Genomic DNA, 22675 nt, shown 5'->3' on the forward strand with positions numbered 1-22675 from the left:
CACACATTTAAAAAAAGTGAGTATGTTTATATTTCGAATATGGAAAACCCGAAACAATCATTACATAAAAACAATTTGAAAGAGTAGCAATAAATTGGCGGTGTATCGTTACAAATTGTGTGGCAGTTAAATAAATAATTCTCTTGTGGTTTGAGCGTACGGAAAAACAAAACGGGATTAATTTAGAATTATTGTTATTATATTTGAGTTTTATAATTATTATCCATGATTGAATACTTTGTCTTATCAATCTGAAAGTTTTGTTATATAAACACATAACAAGTGAAGCAAATTTAAATGTTAGAATCTGTTAAATTTTAATGCATTTGCATGCATAGAGTACAAATGTGCAGATATTCTCCCAAAAAAACAGATAAATTATGAGCTAACAAATACTTAATAATAATTATGTCTATTGCTATGAATGTAACAAAATGATAATGATGATTATCGAGGAGATAATCATCTTCATCTGATGATACGGTCATTCAACTATTCATATCTCATCCCATCCTCCTGCCCTTATCCCAATTTTGCTTGGGGTCGGCGCAGCATGTCTTCTTCTTCCATACTTCTCTGTCGGACGTCATCTCACTAGTAACATTCTTTCTAACCATATCGTCTTTCACACAATCCATCCATCGTTTCTTAGGTCTTCCCCTACCTCTATATCCATCCACATCCATTTTCAAAACCTTTCTCACAACATGGTCCTCATTCCTCCGCATAACATGCCCATACTCATTCAACTATTATATAAATATAATATATAATATACTATAATAATAAATATAATATATTATTTTAGCGCACAATTGTGTGAACACACACAAAGCCACTCTACATTCTTTCGCTCTTTAATGCGAAGGGACGACAAATCGGATACGACGAAAGAGTTTAGACGTGCGACCAAAGGCTTTACGTGTTTTACGAGAGAAAGTAGACTGTGCCTACTTCTAAATTCTAGGCTACTAGTGAGGAGAAAAACCTAGTAACTATTTACAGTGGTGATTAAACTCAGGACCTCGCAATTTGTCAGAATCTTTTATCTGCGACTGACGTTTTTCCTTTATCGTCTTTCGACTGTTCGCATATACCATCGTTATAAATCAATAAAAGTAATAGTACTTGTAAGTACTTAATAATAATCATATCCGTTTAAAATATACTTATTACTAAATTATGTTGTTACATTGCTAAGTGAAACTAAACATTAAATTTTTTGGGCTATCTAAGCAACATTTGGAATTCTAAAGATAATTCTTGATATTTAATTTGCATATTAATTTAAAATGCTATGACATATTTGTGAATTTCGAGGAATCGAATATAAGTAATTAATTATTGCTATACTATGTTTGGGCCATGCGTAGTAAATTTGTTTCTGTGAACCGCGAAACCGTGAAATATTAAACAAAAATCTTTTAATAAACAAAATAATCTTTATTTCATTAATGTCTAACAATGTACGTCCACTTGAAATTGTTTGATTGTTAATCTATTGCATTTTGATATACATCAATTGTATCTATCATTCAACATTAAGTCCAATAAGAGCTAAAGTTTATGGAGTCAGTAAAGTTGGTACACAACAACAAACTTAGATAGGTTATCTAGTTTATCGAATAATAATATAACTATTATGGGTAAGTCTACTTGTAATATTAATAAGACCAGTAAGGATTGATCACTTTTGTAATTTATTGCGTACAGTTTTAACATGTTCCGATTTTTGTATGTGTTTTGGATAAGTATTGGTTACAGGCCGACTTCTTCTATATCTAATTTTAATCTAATATTACTAAGCGCGGCTCAGGTAAACTGTTATACATTACTTGTATTGCTTATTACAATCAAAGAAGATATAGAAATAAACAAACTTTAGATTAACATATTCCTTGATTATTATGCCTTTATGAATATATATAATTCAATTTTAATTATAATTCCATTTAGTTTCGGTAGCAACTTCGGAGAAATTGAAACACCAATACAATATGATTATACATATACAATATACATATAAATATACTATTATCTTATTATTATATATTTTATAATTATTTAATATATCTAGTATTGTATATACATATACCAAAGTGTTAAATTAAATAACTCATAAATCAAATATCTTGCACATTGCTACACGTTACACGTAGTCGACTTTCGTTTGTTTTTATAAAAGAACAATCGCTTTACCTAAACTGAAATTGCGTATAATAAAAAAATATGGTTGTTTTTGAATCATATTCAATGCGTTCGCACGTCGTTCCGTTGAAACTTTGTCTGTTATTGTTGGCACGTGCGTGAAGGTTGCTGGCGTAAAACCATCAACGTACAAAAGACGGCATATAACAGTGCCATACGTAATGTAAAGATCAATCTCTTCAATCTTCAACATCACACCATTATCCTGTTCAAAATTACTTTGAAGTACAACAAGTAAAATAAATATTTTCATAAACATTTTTGAGACTAGACAACTAGGACACGCGTAAAAAGCACAAATCTTCTTGTAATTGTAAAAACCAAGTAGTTTTCCCTTCTCTGCCTTTTTTCGCCAACTTATTCTAATTTGAACATTTGGTTTGGATGTGGTTTGCACCATTATTAAGATTTTTTTTTCAAATGAGTACATGAAGTTTTGCTTTGCACTCAGATTCATATTAATACCCAGGTTTACCGAGTACTTCTTCCGTGAAATATGTACCCGTAAATTGAATTAAGAGATATGTTAGGAAAAAATGTGAAATAATTTTATTTAATAATGCAAATATATATCGTAAAACATTAATGAATATTAACGTTTTTAATTATGTTGAAATTTATACTTTGTCAGAAATTGTGAATTCTAAGTTTTTTAACATTTGAGTTTTAACAAAGTTATTTGAAGATCAAGCAGTTTTTTATAATTAACTCGAAAGCAGTAAATCTATATTGATTGGTGAGTAGGTGCTATGCGCATTTTTTAACAAGTTAAATATCGGTATGGACAAATAACACTAGAATTTCGATATAATTATCGGCAATAACACGTCACTACTTCGATTGCGTACAGCCGTGAGCACCTGTCTGGCCCTCACCTCCCTCAATCCCAGGGGGGTATAGGGCATGAGAAGGATAATTGCAGCTTGAACTGATTATACCTATGTAAATGAAATTAAATCTTTATTCTTTATATATTTGTTCGTCAAATTATCTTACTTGCTTCTGACAACTAAGAAATTCTAGTATTATAAGATTAACTTATTATAATTAATTTATAGAAAAAAAATAGATATAGCTCTGGATAAACATTTTGTAGTAAAAAGCACAGGAATACGTACGTTTGCACTAAACACAACCCGCTTTTCCTCTTTTCAAAGGAGAGGTGACCAAGATTAGGTCTCTATATTTCATGGGAAATCAGGGAAATTATAGTTGTTGCAACATTTCCGAATTATATCGATAACTCGAAACCATTAAGGCATATAATAATAAATCCATTAATATAAGTTTATATAAGCATTATATACAATTTTTGTATATAAACATCTCGTTTAAATGTATTTTTAATTAGAAATTTTTAATCCGTTATTGTTCTGCTGTTTATAGTTTTTCTCGCTATAAATTCTCATTCCAATCTTCAAATTAGCTGTGTCTACAATCCTGTGCCCCAGAAAGAACACCTTGGTCGTTGGATAATGGGAGTAAGAAAATAGAGTTCTTTTGTTACCACCACAGGCAGGCAGGTACCAACACATTTTCTAACAATCAGCAATACTTAGTGAACACAATAAAATCATGTTTTAAATTTGAGCCCGTGTAACTACAGCTCCCAAGGTTGCTTTCGCATTAGCGATATCAGATTTTTTTATATTTTCTAATTTTTACAGTACCAATGTCTATGGACCATGGTGACCACTAATCGTATTAAAACTATATTTTATTATTTATATTAATAATATTTTCAATATATAATATAATTGTTTATTATTTAGTCTTTAATAAAACTATGTTTAAACAGTTTTGTATAAACCAATTATAAGTCAGTTTATGGTATGATTTTAACATGAGAGCTAGAGGCAAATGTCGGTGGCATGCTTTAGAAATCTGGTCAACCGCCAAGCGGTCGACCGCCTACAACGGACAACGATGGACCTGCTGTAATATTTTGAATAGTAAAGTTTAACCAGTCCCTTCCGTATATTACGTTAATACGTATAGCTTATATATATACAGGGTTATTGGTAATACGACGTATTCCCGTTAGGAGGTAATAGGGGTGACTATTTGCGATAATTTTAACCCCCATATGCATAATGCAAAAGTGAACCATTTTTGAGTTATCACGTTTTTTAGATTTTTTCAAAATAAGTCAAAATTGCAACTTCAAAAATTTATTAAAAAAAAAGTTTCGATTAAAATATACTTTTTTCTTCTGATTTATAAAAACGATTAAACACTGGATATTTTTCAATATTTAAACAATAATTATCGGTCCAAATTTAAAAATGCGAGACGGAAAGCGATATTATTTCAATATTTTTTTTATTTTTTTCCCTCAAATATGAGAAACAAAAAAAATCATTATGAAACTTGTTCTGCAGATTATTTTAAAAACATAATCGTTTAATTAGCTTTCCGAAAATGTATAAAAACTAGGAATTTATTTCAAAGCAACCGAAATAAAATGATCTAGATATTGATGATATGTTTTGAGAATATTAAAACTAGTAATAAAATATATCATATAATTTTTATAAGTAATAGCGCTAATTAACAGCTTGTATGGTAAATGTTTCGTATTAATATCACAAAGCATTTTCAAAATTACTTTTTTTAAAAAACAAACTTTAAAAAAAAATTATGACACATATTTCTACTACGAATAATGATAAAATAATAAAATAAACCGTTAAGACTTTAAATAGGCACATTGAAGCAGGGATATCTGATATGAGATGAATGTAAAAAAAAATTAAAATTAATTTATACGGCAAAAAATATTTCCTTCTAAAATTGTATTTTAGGGGAATATGCTAATCCTGTTAATTAGTGTCTGCCGTCCTTAGCCGGCTCGAGAAAAATACGTCGGCAGTCTGTGAGTTATGGACAACATTAATATTGTCCGCACTTCCTCTCGCTAACCACCTATTTACCAGCCTAAAGCCGCTCTCCAAGCCGCTAAGTAGCCGAATCATTAAAAACATCTGGATCAAAAGAAATGTTAATTATAATAAATTTACTTTTTGTTCCGATAATTATTATCTCACAATAAGGCGGTATTAAAATTAAATTGTTGTAAAAAACAACTTGTTAAAAGAACTCGTTTTTATTGGTTATTAAATGAACCTACTGAATAAAAAAAGAACCGTTATTTTGAAAAAAAAAGCAATTTCCTTTTTTTTCCTTCAATTAATTAGTCTCGCAATTGTTAGCATTCGCTGCCTGTAACCTGAAAATAAAAAGGTTTTTAAATTGCAAAGTACACGCAAATGAAACTTCGAGATTGCAAAACATCAAGAAAATGAATGCCATTTATTTTGCCATAATCTGCTGTGACATAATAAACATGGTCAAGGCTTTTGCCTATTTTTACCCTCTTTTATTATAATTATACTAGAAACTCTGCGCGTTTTTACCTGCCTTCAACTTCCACTCTCCTCTCTCATTCAATAAATGGTATATATAACGCAAAAAACTTTTTAAATGAGACCGTTGTATATTGTTGTTTTGTTGGCCCAAGGTGTGAGAACAGAATAAGAAAGTAACATGAATCGAACATAATATATCAAAAATAATATCAATTGATTGTAGCATGACCTCCTGCTCGATCAATTCATTAGCTTAATCTTAAGTTTAAATTTTTTTTTGTATTATTTAAAACAACACTCGCGCTCCTTTAAATTTGTATAAGTACTGACATTAATTGCAGTAAAAAAACAAACAAACCCAGCAGATTTATAGAATGGTATGGTTTTTTTAAAGTCTTTATTATATTATAGCAGTAATTCAGTTTTCCTGTTCTACATTTCATAGGATTTGTGCGACAGGGTTGCGTTTATGTCGCCGCTCACGGCCGCTTGTTCGTGTCTGCCCCTCGGCGTTGTCACTCGAGTGCATCTGATTCTCGTCTGCCGCTTCATGTAAACGTAGAAACATCGCAAAACTAGACTATCTCTATTAAAACTATCTCTTAGTACACAACAAAATATGATAGAAAATGAAATTCATAGTTAAATCAGATATTGTTGTACGTATTTATAGGTATCAAAAGATTCTGCCGTTATAACAGCGCTTATTTGATACCCTTTTTTTTTTGCTGAGAAACGCTCTTACGCGTTTCCGCCACGTGAAGTGGGGCGATACGTGGGACTCGCCGGTACTGATAACGCCTAGTGCATCCCAGCTCATCAGAATACTTCTCCCGGCATATCTCTGGAGGGGGGGGGGGCATCAAGGAATCGCTTGCGCAAGCTACCGTGACGCCCCGACGATTGACCCACCTTTGCAAGCCTTCAATCTAGTGGAGTTCCCGGGGTACAGAAAGCGCCTTTAATAAATACTTAAATCAATATTTCTGCTAAATATTGCTTAAGTTACGATCTACCAATGACATAACTTTCCTCAACACCAATCATTCTTTTCTTCAATTAATAATGATCTTCCAACTAGATAAATGTACTTAAGCGTTAAAAGTTAACTGGTTATTTCTCTTATCGCGAACATTATCAAATTTATCTGCCATAATTTATAATAAAATAGTACTATTTTGGAATATATAGCAACAAAGTTGTAGGTAAATGGATCATGTGGCAATTGGAGATTATTATTTTGGAAAAACGTTCACAAATTTGCAGTCTTTTAGTTTCCTTTCCCACACGTGTTGTTTAAGTACCATATTTTAATTGACTCTTTCGATTAAGTAATTTAATATTGATGATAATGTCCTCCTTTATGTGACTATCAATAGAGATCCCAGCTAGTGTGTTGCCAGCAAAGTGACTTGGAAACCCAAATTAGGTTTTAAATATATATATATATATATAAGTTATGTTAGTTCAGTACAAGTATATGTATATAATATATCCTACCTGGAAGTCAACAAGTAACTATATAAATAAAGTTCTCGTATTTCTTTTATATTTATTAAAGAGATAATTTAGGATTCGAACATCTAATAAAAATCGAATCCCTTACAAGATCACTCAAACTGCTTAAAACATATCAAAGAATGTTTACAAAAATAGATCTTTTCCATCACACTTATTTTCTCAGACATTATTGAGCCTGAAATTTAAAAGAAGGTTTTTAATGTTCTTATCCTCTATAGTACAAGCAAAATCCACTTTTTTAATATATAAATAAAAAACATAATATAATCCTTTCAGAACAACCCTTTTTCTATTACGACTATATGTTGGTTTTCAGCCGACTTAACGAAGTATGCTATAATTCGGTCTTCATTTTTTTATTGCATTTATGTTTCTCGACAGCTTCGACGATTTCAAACCGACATTGATAATTCTATTTTATATTTTATTGATTGTGGTGATCTCAAAATAATTTAATCTCTTATAAAAAGAATCAATATAGTATATTTATAATAATATCGAGTACTATACTCGATATCATAGCTGATTCGAGACTCATTATATGATTGTTTTTTTTTAGTGAATAGATTATAAATTATAAGTATGTTTTCATATAAAATCAAAGGAAAAAATCACGTGTAAAAGTGAAATTTAAAGATTTAAATTGTTGTGATTTTAATTCATCTATTTTTAAGGAATATATTTCACTTTCAGGATATTCTCGTGAAAACTATAAAAAAAAAAATCAACGGCGCTGTCACATTTGAGAATATTAACATTTAATATTAAAACTATTATAATTATTTAATACTATAAATTCTTCGTAGTTTTTTTCGGCTGTTTACATTGCGATCAACTTTTTCTAAAATTATATAATTTTTGTGGCTCCGTAACATTTATTGGTTACTCTTAGTCATAACAATATAATAAATAGGTAAGTTTAGTTTGTTTGTCTTGTTCAGCTTCGCAGAAAAACTACTAATCCAATTGATATCGAACTTACTTACGTATATATTATTTTAATTTATAATTTTACCGAGAATAATCTATATAGTATGTTAATATGTTGCAATTTGTTTGAGATATAGTACAATATGCTGAAGTAGTTGGAAAGAAAATTGTCGGTCCAAGTCATCTAAGTTATTTATGACTTCAAAATGTCAACAGAAAAGACAGCGGCCATCTTTTTGCTGTGACGGAACGGTTGCTGACGGTGAAATTCTCTTTATAGTATTGTAATTCAAACCAGTAGTGTTAGAAATATTACGCGTTATTTAAATGAAAGCGGCATGAGTTATACGACACATTAACGCTCAGTATACGATTCTTTGTACTTTGTACCAACAGACAAACAAAGAAACCCCCGAAACGCGAGAAACTCAAACACTACCGAGCGAACTTGATTACATGAAACAAGAATATTTTGATTTTATAAATTGAAATATGACCATGACTGTTGAATTTATCGGAAAAAAACATGCCAACTGACCGATAGGAGCTTCACTAGCGTGCGCTGCGCTACCCAATACTGTTAAATTTATTAAAATATACACGTTTTATACCCGTGTGAAGCTAGGTGCAGGTACCATCCACACCGTCATGATATCACGGTAGCATGCTACAGCGATCCCGTGGCGCCCATCGAACAGACGGAAAGGGTACCGCTGGTTTTTTTAGTGGGTAGCCCCACATACTCACTACCACGTGGGGGAAGCGACTAAGGCGTTTTTCCAGGGAGATAATAAACCAAAGGTTGTTATATAAATAAACTTAAATACGCTTACATCCTTAACAAAGACTAAATAAGACCGAGTTAAAATTTAAAACCCTTGTTTTAAGTTCAGCTCAAATACCGCAGCATCTAAAAATTTAAAAGTTGTTTTATTATTTATGTGATTGAGAATGAGTAGCTACCTTTTCTTTCTAGATTTCTCGTTTTAAGATTAAAGCTAGACGCTTTCTTAACTTTGCATTGTATATTTTCTTTAAACAATTAATTTATACTTATTACTTAGTGATAAGAATGTTATGAGTCATTTTTACTTACAAGTATGTCAGTTAGCGTTTCATCAACTTTTCTTGTCTCGATTGATTATATCGACGTAAAAAAGTAAAAAAACAGTTCAGTTAGTATTCCATAGATGGGCAAAACGTTTTAAAGCACATCGTATATGTACTACAAAAATAAAGTTTCATGTTTGTAACTTAAAAAATACGGATTTCCATAAAAACGTTCAACCCCTATTTCACACCTCTAGGGGTAGAATTTCCAAAATTCGGGTGTCATGATATGTTAGTTTATAAGTATACAGACTAAAATATAAGTTTTATCTATCTATCTAGTCCTAAAAATTACAGTACTTTCAACAACTTACAACCTTTCATCCCCCTTTTTAACCCCTTACAGCACTTTTTCCAAATAAAAAGTAGCCTAAGTCCTTTCTCAGGCTCTACACTATTTGTGTACCAATTTCATTTAAATCGGTATAGTAGTTTCAACGTGAAAGCAAGACAGACAGACAGACAGACAGACAGACACTTTCGCATTTATAATATTAAATAGTATGGAAGTATGGATATATCTTGGCTGGAAATCAACAAATACTAAATCCACGCTTTATCATCATAAATATCATCTCGTATTGAGTAATATGCCTTATTTATCTTTTTTTTTGTCATGAGATTTAAATTTATTAATAGGGCCATTTAAATGTATTGAATAATGAAATTTTGCTGCAAATAAACATCAAACACGAATTTAATAAAATAATAGTAAATTATACACTTATAAATTGTATTAAACGTTATGAAATATTCCTAATAATTCAAGATTTATGTAAGCTGCTCATAAATTTTCGCTTCCTAATTTATAATCTGAACCAATTGCAAAATTTTCTTCTCGCTTTGCACTGTAATTATTTTTAATTTGCTCTTTTCGTTTCTTTATCGCACCTAAGCCAATTATTTATATTTAAATACACTCGAAGAATTACTGAACTAACTAAAAAGGCTTCGAACTTGTACCTTCGTTTTATAAATGGCTTGCATAAAGACCATACATCTTTCAACGTCAATTAAAATTGCTCTCGTTGTTCACCGAAATTAATCATTTAACGAAATTAATTGCTTAAGTTTTATTTTAAATTTCAAAGTTGAATTACGCATATCTTATAAGTTAAGTAATTCTTGGACAAATTATACTACGTCATCATTGGTTTGTGATGTGGCAAACTTACTATTCTAGATGAAAACATGTTTTTTTTTTTCGATTTTTATTTAAAAAGTACGCGGAATAATGGCTTGATTAATGTACAACTGATTTTCTCAACCCACGTGTCACTGAAAGATATATAAATCAGAGTAAACACTTGCGTGAAGGTTTCTAGCATGAAACAATCAACGTACAAATTTTGCCGACGGAGTTCTATCAAATAATGATTGAAAAAATAAAATGGAGATATTGCAATGCATTGGCTACTGCTCTATATCTATAAAATAGCCGTCAAGGGAAACGCCCGGCGGATGTCGAAATTGATGGATAATTCAAGGGTTCAAAGAAAACCGATGTAAGAAATTTCTTTAGTCAAATAAATATATTTTTCCTATCATAATACTAAATTACACTACATGCGGGTTACATATATGATATATATGATATATGTAACCCGCATTCGTAGGAAGAAACAACAAAGTTTAAATGTGCTAATGGAGTAGCGGTGGAGAGAGTATCATGTAATAAGACATCACGGCATACTAGTCGATATTATTTGCAAAAAATTTAAATGTCCCACTTCAAAAACCAATGTCCTTATTTTGCTACCAATTATCTTCGCACAGCTTAGACATTTATACACAGAAACTCTAAATTAGGTTGAGGCATTCGTTTTTTAATGTAGAGCAATCACATTCAGAACGAATTCGTTTCAAACACAAATGAACAATCTAAACCTAATCCGTTAATAAATTCCTAAAATAAATTTAATCATATTTTCAGAATATTTAAATGTATTGGCAGTAATATCATAAGATATACAATGATTACGCGCATAACATGACCCTTGTACAAAATGGTTATTTCGTTTCAATATGGGAAAATCTATCTGACTGCGGTTAGGTCTGCCCATACTATCAACTTCCCATTTAATTGAGTGAGGGTAATTTCAAGTATGTATTTTTTATGCAGTTGTTTTTACATCGACTACAATGAACTTAATGAACAATGAATAATATTTCATTAAACAAATAAGGTCGTAACAATTAAGATTTATATAAATTAAAAGAAAAAAAAAACTTTTACACTAAACCTTTTACTGTTAACTTAATTTAATATACCCTATGTGACACATTTGATACAATTAATATGATATAAAGGCTTGTAAAAGATTATATGTTTTAAAAAAATCCTTCCATCCGTTTGGGAACTACAATGCCACGACAGACCCCTACTTTTGAGGATTATAGTCACACGAACGAAGCCGCGTGCACCAGCTTGTTAGATAATTAAATAGATAATAAAAAAAAATGTTAACTACTATTTCACATCGATTTTTTATCGCTGTTTTTTTTTATTTTGATCTATTCGTTAAAGTTTATAAACTCTTTTACAGACACGTAGAGAGAGAAAGACAGAGAGAGAGAGAGAGAAGGAGAAAGAGAGAGAAGGAGAATGAGAGAGAGAGATCCTTCAAAGGTCTCTGAAGGTTGCACAAAGTGCATAAATATATATATAGTGACAGATAATCAGTAAATTGTTGAGCTTACGACTATGATTATATGATTTCATTTCCCGCCAAAGCGTTGTTTGATTGTAAATTATAAACTCAACTATCATAACGCAAATTTGCACTGACAGCAGTTTCATTGTTATAAACCAAATCACACCACGGCTGAGCGGCAAGTTCGACAAAGGTGCACCCTACGTTAAAACGTGGTTTTTTAATTTTACTTTTTCATTTACTTCTATGTTAGCGTTTATATACAAATTTTTAAACAATAAACTTTTTTGTTTGTTTGAACATCGGGAATAAAATTTCACATATCGTTCTGCGACATGCATTCAATATGTAACTCAACTGATTAACTTAAGAAATTAGATTTTATTTATTCATTATTGAAAGAATAACAAATGCTTAACTTTAATATAATAAAAGTATGTTCCGGAACTTGATTTTAAAACGCAATTATATCGTAACCACTGAAACAAAAAAGATACACTGAATGCAATCCGAACAAGTAACATAATCAGCTACAATTACATTGCATGGGAAAGAAATCGAGGGAATTGCAAATGAAATAAAATGCTTTAAAATGTAAATGTTAACTTGGAACTAGCGCGAGTGGCGAGAAATTGCATTCTGTCAGCAACGGGCGGCGCTGTTTACACAGGACAGACAATATGGCGGCTAGACTTACTCAGTATATAAATTAAATGTTAGTTAGAAGTGGGACCAGAATTTTTAAGGGACCAGATTGTATTAGTTTATTTACGCTTTGAACATTTATGTAAAATGTAAATAATGCATAATATTATTACACTTTTCTGTTTTCTTAAGTCTTGAAACTCGAATGAAAATTAGTAAGCCACATTATCGTAGTTGAGTATTCCTGTCTAATCTTTATAGTTAATATGTATTAAATGAATACTTCCGATTATTTTTAGTTGACCCTTTATTTATAATTTTACCATATTAATGATTCAGAAAACGTTATCGTAAGTAAAAAACACTTTTAAATCGAAATAAACTTAGAAAAAAAACTTTAGTCTTAAAAATAAATAATATAGAAATTTATCATTATTGTAGGAGTTTTATTTACTTATATTAACTTATTTTATATTACTTGCTTAATGTTAAAACAAAAAAAAATAGTAAAAGGAATCAACGGCAACGATAGGTAAGACTAAAAAACTATTACAAATTATTCAAGTAAGTTTACAACAAATCATTCAAATTAAATTAAATATACTACAAAATATTTTATCCATTTTGAAACGCGTAAATTTAAATTTTATATTTCTTGAACACCTTAAAATAACTAAAGAAGCTCGGAAGATATAATTAATAAAATAATATTATGTGTATTGCAGTTATAAGAGCTCAAGTTGAAAGAACGGTTACAAATTTAAAGCAAACTAATTAGGGTATTATATAACTACTATTTAGTTGGAAGTGTATTTTTCAACTTTTATTGGTTTTTTATTATTTTCTATATAATCTTCGATGCCTTAATTGAATTCTGATTAGAAAAATAAAAGCAGCCACTTGTAGATTGAGGGAAAAATTCTGGTATTTATTAAGAGATGTATACTCAAAGTTCCGTTGAAACAGGCTGGCTTTATTTTTGGGGTGCAAGTCAGTCACCTCCTCGTAGTGCACCCTGGGCAACGGTGTCGGCGAGCTTGCTCGTCGGCAACGCTGTGGGCGACCTTGCTCGTCGGCAACGGATAACGACTGACGCGGAGGTTATGCCACGGACCGCTCCTGGTACTTCTCTGATTAGCAGAGTGGACTGTGTGAGCGGCTTCGTGGCACGTGTGGGGGTTTACGTTATTTGTTTTGTAACGTTTTGTGTTGTTGAGGAAGAAAACCTCTATAAAAAATCACCCACAATCCCAAGTGGCTTCGCAGCGCGATGGGATGAATGGTCGATGGGTAGTTCGGTCCCGACTGCATTTCCTTTCTCCACCCCACCCTTCCTCATCCTACCCTTTCTTCTTCCGCCGGCAGCCCCGGCAAAATTTGTTCAAAATAAGTGCAACTAAAGGAACTACTACCCCAGGAGGGTGTCAATCCCTTCACGATCTCCGATATTCTCGAGATGCTCGAGGTACCACCGGGCACCAACGAGCCAGAGAAGGCGGCGGACGCCCTCGCGGACAAGCTCCGCGAGGTCTTCAGTCCGGACGATGTCCAGGTCCATCGACCGACCAAGTGTGTCGAAATAAGAGTCATGGACCTGGACGACTCCGTCGTAGCAAAGGAGGTTGTGGCAACGGTTGCCGAGAAAGGAGGGTGCTCAGCGAGAGCGATCAAGCCGGGTGCCATTATTCGGCATCCGAGTGGCTCGGGCTCCTTCTGACTCAGATGCCCGGTTGCAGCGGCCAAAAAAGTTGTGGAGACCGGCCGCATAAAGGTGGGATGGGTCTCGGCGCGAGTGATGCTGCTCGAGCCCAGGCCTCTGCGCTGCTTCAAGTGCCTCGAGGGGGGTCACGTGGGGGCGAAATGCGACAGAGGTGTCGACCGCAGCCGCCTGTGCTTCCGTTGCGGCCTATCCGACCACAGGGCCCGAGACTGCACCGCCGCTGAACCGAAGCGCGTGGTCTGCTCAGCGGCTGGTAAACCAGCAGCACATGCCGTCGGAAGCAGAGGCTGCCAGGGTCGCGACGATCAACAGTGGATCGGAGAGCACGTGCGTGCCGCAGCAGGGCGAGTCTATCGTGGACTTAACGATCGCGTCCATCGCCCTAGCTCGCCGTAGAGGAAATTGTGTTACATGCCAGTATTTAATGCTGCGCCATGGGTTATTTAGAAATAATAAATTGAATTAAGACGTAAGTGTACTCATTTTTAATTGATACTTACTTTTAATTTAATAGACAATTCCTTGTCTAAAAAATCTCCATTAACAAAATGACCCGCCATTTATTGAAATCATTTGTTACAAAAAATGTGGTAAATGAAGAACCACTGGACCGATTTTGTACAAACTTCACATAAACCATCTACTAAATAGTCCAAACAAACCCTGAAAATTTGCTTTGGATAGATGAGCCCGTTCTTGAGTTATAAAGTGACAACGAAAAATGCCACTTATTTTTAGATATAAGATTACGATCACAGACAAACAGAAATATTAACAAAATATTACCAAACTTAAAAAATCATCTGTGACTGGTGGCATTTATAAAATCGTATCAAATATGAAACACCCTTATAGTGTGTCGCGTCTGTGTTATTAATGGTCTGAAAGAGAGTCGAAATAAAATAGTGGGATTTATAAGTGTAAAGCTCCGCACTGCGAGTTGAAAGGAAAGAGCAGTCCTGTAAATCAGCTTGCTAGATTTATGGGCAAATAAAATGACCGCAGCGCTTCGCTGGTCATCCCGCAAAGTTATTTCAATTTAACGCTACGTACGCATGTACACTATAAATTAACACAAATCCAGCATATATGAACGATTACCTCGTTAGTGTTCGCTAATTAACTGCTCATTCAAAGTTCAATTACCTCAACCGATGCAATAACTCCAACGAATTTACAAACAGCCTCAACTTCGCGCATTCTACTCTGAAATTGTTGGAATTTTTAGTTGCAATATTTTACCAGGAAAAATTTCCTCTTAACTTACAATTAACCAATGAAATAGACACGTTAGACTTTACAAAGTTAAACTATAAAACATTTTTTGCTTGAGTAAAATATTTAACATATTGGTAAAAGTTTAAATATATTTATTATATAAGCCGTTATTTATTAGTAGTGTATATTGTAACGCTTTATACTAAACCAAGCCAAGCCGAGCCGAGCCAAGCCAAGCCAACCCAAGCCAAGCCAAATTATGGACATGAAAATTCAGTGGTCCCTGCCTGGGTTTGAAGCCCAAATCATTGGTTAAGATGCACGCGTTCTAAACACTGGGCCATCTCGGCTCAGCTAGCCAAGCCAAGCCAAGCCTTATAATTGAATAGCCGACCCAGTCTTTTCCAAACGTTACTCATTAACAATTATGCAAAAGGGATTGTCCATGGCAACCGATAACACAAAAGAAAAGACGGGGTCGCTATAACAACAAGACGGTAAAAGATAACGAAGTAAAAAAATATAAACGATTAATAATAAAAAATATATATAACATAGTTGTTATTGCCTTTCGTTTAAATATATTATTATATTTTCATCTATGTTAAAATCATCTCAAGTACGGACATGTCGCCTTTGTAAAGACGAAATAAATACTACTACGCTTATTTAAGTCTTAAAAATAAAAACCCTTTATTAAATTATAAAGGGATCTTATCTGTACACTGTTATCATTAATATTAGTCATAGTGATACTTCATTATCTAAGAACATTGCTTATTTGTACGATATTTCAGTTAATCATTAGGAATATTAGTTAATTACTCAGTTATGTCTTCAATTTCGGGTTAGATATACTGTACAATCAAACAAATAACATTCCCAAATACTCAAGCTTATAACTTAGCGCTTGTTGTTACTAATTAGTTTGCGGTGATAAGTACCTACGTGTATAACGCCTATAAACAATGAAACTGTAGCTTGACAACACCAAGCATCGACCGGAAATCCTTGTTTCTGTCATAGTTACATTGCAATGATTTCCGCGTAACGATTTTCGACTTGTGTGGTTTTACTTTATGAAACATCTTCTTTCTTAAACATAAACATCTACATTCTTTGTATCCAACGTATGGTGCCAAGTAATGAACCACAATAATAGATATTTATGATAATTGTCTTTTCTAGACTTATTTGATATACAACATCACTACAATAGAAACAAGAACATTGTCAATCCAACTAACAATTACTTTGATGGTCTACTAGTAGCATAATATTCCTGTGTTCTTATCTTAATTCCCAAGAGCCTGACAGTCAATGGACTAGACGACTAGTCATATGGTAACTAGAGTATCGATTCTGGATTATTGTTACTTCTAGTACTAGCACGAACTTAACGCATAGCATAAAAGGAAGATGAAAATTATTAAACATAAAATTTGAATGACTCGAAATATTCTGAAATGTATTGTTATTTATCTAAAAAAATAAAATAGAAAATCTTTAATGGTATAATCTCTCCAACCTAAGAAATAACGAGAAGGCTAGGGAATGAAAAGCAAAGCGTGTAGGCGTTAGGACGAAAACACAAATTAAAGTGGAATCATTGTAATTATTATTATAACCATATAAATATGACGATCGTAGTCCTTTTTTTCTAAGTATAATTTATTTGAAGTTCGAAACATGTACTTGGGGATACCAATTTGCGCATGATAAGTTGCTTGATACATTCTTACAATAAACAGTTCTCGTAGGGACACCCACAGCACGTAATAAAACATAGCATTGGTATTGCGGAAGATCTAGAACTAGGGAGGCTTGTTCCTTTCTACTCGTCAAGAGACGAATCTGTATGTTGTATGTATGATGCGGTCTGTTGTATCTGACGTCTTGTGGCTTGTTACATCTAATATAATGAACTGATATCTGAGCCCGATTTAACAATAAAACAAATAGTGCCTAGCATAAGGATGCCTAGTAAAGTTATACTATAGATATGTGTACAATACAAGACAATTTTATTGATGATAATTGTGTAAACTCGATAAAAATAACTATTTATTGATTGTTAAAATCTACTATCAATTCTACAGGCAGAACAGAAAACTCAAAGTGGTTTTGTTTCTTTCGTCAATACTCATCAACTATTATATTTTTATGTTCTACGCTTAGATAACCTGAATTATTACTTTAAAGGGATATATTGTTACATTAATTACTTATTGATTCTTATGTAAAATACAAGACAAAGTAAATATATTGTTGATTGCCCTAAGTGCCGAGAAATCAGAAAACCAAGTAAAGAAAAAATAAAACTTATTAAAAATAATAGCGAATTCAAATCCGCTCAAGCACTACGTATATAATGTATGTTTCAAATGATTAATTTCACGATGGTGACGAATAATTGTAAGAACTCCTGCGTACTGTATCGGATGAAATTCTCTCCTATGTAAACCTACCAATTCGCACTAGAGGCATGAAATAAGCTTTAATCCTATCAATTTATAGATTCTGTGGAATTACAGCAGGTACTTATTTATGTTATATGTGTTAAATGATGTTGCTTTTCTGTACATATTTGCAAACAAAGTAAAAAACAAAATGTACAAATATGAACTTTGCCTGGTTTAAAATTTTACAGTAATTAATACAGCACGATTGTAGTATCCACAAAAAAAGTATACAAAAATCTTAAAAAAAATTTTGTTGTATTTTATCGAGTAACTTTTGGTAGTTGATAATATAAAAACTGGATACCGGTAACTACACATGTATTATTCGTAAATGCAAAGACTTTTTATAAAATGATTACATTGATTTAATTGTTCCATTTGTTAATTTATTATATTAATAAATGAAATAAAAAACATTTTATACGATTGTTCTTAAGTCCTTTATACGAACAGCCCCTACATAATCTATTTAAATCTTGACTTATATTGCTAATGAAATTATCCCAAGATCAAAAGACACTATTACAAGCTGTGAGCACTATACCAAAAATAAAATTATACCTAATAATAATTTGGAGCCTAATTTGATTGTTCTAAATATTTTATAAATTATCTTCTGAACGCACTAGAAACGGCGTCCACGTGTTTTTTTTACACGAAAGTATAACTCGTTTATTTGTAAGAGATAATTGCTTTACATATTATACATACAACTATTAACTCTAATTATTGTTCTTTTATAATTAATACCCGTTTAAGTTTGTAGATGTGTTTGTGCACAAAGTAAAGTTATAATAGATAACAATTTCAATGTAAAGTCCTAGCCGGAAGTAAAACTTATTTAATATGACTGGATTGCGTGGATTAAGTTAAGAGCATTTTGAACGTAAATTCACTACCTCACTGAAAATGTTGATCCTCCACATTAATTCTTGATGACAACAACGAAGATTATGTAGATACCTCTCTTTACAAACTACTTATAAATAATTCATCAAGTAGTAGGTATGTATAATTTATATCGAGTGTAAATAAAACTTGGACTGAAAAGACATCATAATATGAACATAAAAACATTTTTCTTCACAATATAATGAGATGACAGAAATGAAAGCAATTCGTGTTTTTTATAATTTATTAAAACATTTAAAAATTATATAATAAACCCAATATTTCTAAGCATTAATGAGTACATATTTAATGTTCCATAAATATAAGTTGTACTTATGTATTTCTATATAAAGTATTTATGAACTGATAAATATACATGAGTATACTATATAGTATTATAGGTATAATTATTATTAGCAATCTTAGAGAACAAAGACTTGGTCATTTACAATATTAGTCGAGGACGATTTTACTGACTCTGCAAATTTGTCAGCCCGATAGTTTATTACAGAACATTATGAATCCATCAGTGACGTCATCAATTAAGACTCAATCACATAATGAAACAGTAAATATATGACATTATGGTAAGGAATTATTAATGCTTATAGCTACTTACAAACTTAATATCTAATACACTAATGAATTAGTGCCTATTATTGCTGTACATCACAACAATAGTATCGAAGCAAGTATACAATTATACAATATAAAAAAATATAAAAATTATATTAGTTTTATAATACACATTTGCCGCGTGGTTCCAGTATAGTAAGACACAGTCACCCATCATAATAATAATAATAAATGTCATAAGATTTAGGATTTTTTAGGAACACGTATTATCCAATGCCATCCAGCAGTTAGGTACCACAACCTCAGCCTCAACTGATGACTTCGCGTGCTTTCTAAGGCAAGGCAATGTAAGCACTGCTAATTAAAATACTACGCGTTACAATTTCTCGACCGTTCAACCCAATAACTTTTTATTTGCCAGACCAGGAGTCGGAACACAGAATTTCAGGATCCACAGCCTTATAAAAATAATTCTTTAAATGTTAACCGTTCAGCTTACATTTAACATTTTCACCCAGTATGTAAATAAGGAGGAAGGATATTTATTATATTTTATAAAATTGTGTAATTTTCTTATGAAATTTTAATTAAAATCTCCAATGAAAATACTTACACTGAAAACTGCTAATGCGTAAAGTAAATTAAAATGTATGTGTTGAATTATTGGTATTGTGATAAGTAAAATATTGATGGGGTATGTCGAAGATTAAGCACACTCAATTACCTTGAAATAAAAATAATTTAATCATCATTTAGATAGTATCGATAGACGATCGATAGTAATTAATTTATTTGAAAAGTTATTACTAGAATATGCTATAGTATGACCAGTGTCTAATGGTCGGTTTTCCAGCTGGACGAGCCTCGCACATGAACGGTTGTTTGCAGCTTCTAAGATCCCCAGTCGTGAAAACGGGCGACACGATTGTGTACACTGCTTAACAGAAAATGCAAATACGATTTCAACAAACGCACCCGTGCATTCTTACCGAACTAAAATATAATAGACTAGGTAGAATTGTGACTATGCGGCTCCAAAATCAGATAACCGTTCTAGAAGAAGTAAAGAATCTTCGTATGCGTTAACGATACGATAAAATAATTATATTTTCAACGATAAGACGTTTAATTTTTAAATATGATTAATGATAATATACAAGTAAACTTAATTAATATTTAACATTGTTAAATGTGAAAAAATATTCCCAAATTCATTATATATAACACATTATAATATTAAAGAAATAAATACATTATCTTAAAGAAATAAATATTATAAAATAAAGTATCTCTAAAAAACCATTAAATTAAACCCTGTATATAACACGCACTTAACAAATAAATATAATTAATACAACAATTTTTCTATTTGTAAAATAAATATGGACTATAGACACAGGTCAAAGTTTGATCTTTAAGGTTTTTGCAGAATGCAATTAATTTTAAGAACCGGTTATAAAAATACGTAATATACCTAGCCTTCAATAAAACACATAGCCATTTTTTAAGTTATAAATGCAAGTATATAAAGAATATTCAATATAATATAATAATTATTCGTATTTGAATAACCCTATTGTTATTTTACTTTATTAATATCTAATACATACATCATATCTAATACGTTTAAAATATGTATGATATGATGTCCAATATCTATTCAAATAATGGATATGAGCAAATCGATTCACTGACCTCGAAAAAACTAAAGAGAGTTCAACTTCTTTGCGAGGATAAGCATAAGGAACTAGGAATACTGACTTAGTCCATATTTGTTGGCATCTACAATTTTTAATAGCGATGCATTAGCTAATATTTAACGTGTATTTTACAATTTTTTCTGACTCTTCCCAAAGTTTCTTTGCAATTTCTGAATCTCTAGACAATTTAGATGGCGTTTTCTCACGACAATTGCTAAAGTAGCGACCACTCACATTTTGCACATCTGGCGAAACAGCGAGATATATCGATGTCTGTGCTGCCTCCCAAACGCTTTTATATAAAGAATTTAAAATAACTAATACTACATTTCGAATAATATCACTCTTTATATTTCTGAAAATATTTGTGGCTGCAACACCTGGATGCAAAGCATTCACAGTAACATTCGTTCCTTTCAATCTGCGGCTGAGCTCCAGCGTCATTAAATTTAAATATAATTTACTATTAGCATAAACCAAATAATCGCTCCAGTACTTTTCCATGTTTAAATTTTCAAAGTCCATTTCACCATATTTATGAATGACCGAAGATACATTTACAATTCGACTCGGTGCGGAGGTTTTTAAAAGTGGCAACAGGAGATTCGTTAACAGAAATGGTCCAAAATAATTCACTTGCATACCCACGTGGTTACCGTCTTCAGTCTTATAGTTCCCAAGACCACCGGCAGCTGCATTATTTATAAGAACATCTAAACGTTTCTCTGTTTTCAATATGTTTTCACAGAATTCCCGAATAGAACGAAATGATGCCAAATCTAGGCGTCGATATTCAATGTCTTTATTCCCCGTTGCCTTAATTATCTCTTCCTTAGCCTCCTGAGCTCGCTTGACACTTCGGCATGCTATAATAATACGTGCTCCACGGTCCGCCAGATTCTTCGCTGTCTCCAAACCTATTCCACTATTACCACCAGTTATTATCACTACTTTTCCAACCATATGAACACTTGACTGACAAACACGACATGTAAACTTCTGATATATTTTCACAGTTAAGAAAAAAATAACTATAGCCGAAAGAATTAACAACAAAAACATTTTTACAATAAATATTTTATATTTTGTAACAGTAAATCACGGTCCGCTTAGCACTGATACAGAAATTACAATGATACTATAATAAAATTATCGTTATCAAATATGAGGTCACGTTAACGCAAGCGATAAAAAAGATACGTATACATGATTGATATGAACGAACGAACGTGATAGTCGATAAAATAAATCAGATATACTAATAGATACAATGTAAGAATGTCTATTCATCGATATGAAAGTGACCAAACGTCTCGTGTCCGCTTTATTTATGACACTAAATGAAGCGGTGAGCGTGCGTGCGCGTCGCTGTCATCTGTTGTGTAACGTATGTTCGAATTGTTTACCGTTCTATATAGAAATAGCCTTGAATGTAATTTTAAAACATCAAACCAATTCAAACAAGACTGAATGACAAAATGTTATATATACTTTATGAATAACATAATATGTTTACTTTGTTTTTGTCACAGTCAAATTTCAATTATAACATGTCAATTATAAGCGAATTAACCTTTGAACATTGTAGCCATTGTACTTTATAGTTCTTTAACAGGTAATAATGTCAAGTATACTATTGTGAAATCAAATGATTGCTGGGTTGCTTAAAATT

At 32.0% G+C, this 22675-nt stretch overlaps 1 protein-coding gene across 1 annotated transcript; it reads right to left on the minus strand.

Moving 5' to 3' along the window:
* Positions 1 to 20961: 20961 nt before the first annotated feature.
* LOC113401250 (retinol dehydrogenase 14-like) lies at positions 20962 to 22370 on the minus strand. Its single transcript, XM_026641086.2, has one exon. It carries the CDS (start codon positions 22063 to 22065, stop codon positions 21109 to 21111), a length of 957 nt encoding a protein of 318 aa, XP_026496871.2. The 5' UTR covers positions 22066 to 22370; the 3' UTR covers positions 20962 to 21108.
* Positions 22371 to 22675: the final 305 nt, after the last annotated feature.

This window comes from Vanessa tameamea, chromosome 7 (assembly GCF_037043105.1).
Source record: "Vanessa tameamea isolate UH-Manoa-2023 chromosome 7, ilVanTame1 primary haplotype, whole genome shotgun sequence".
NCBI lineage: Eukaryota > Metazoa > Arthropoda > Insecta > Lepidoptera > Nymphalidae > Vanessa > Vanessa tameamea.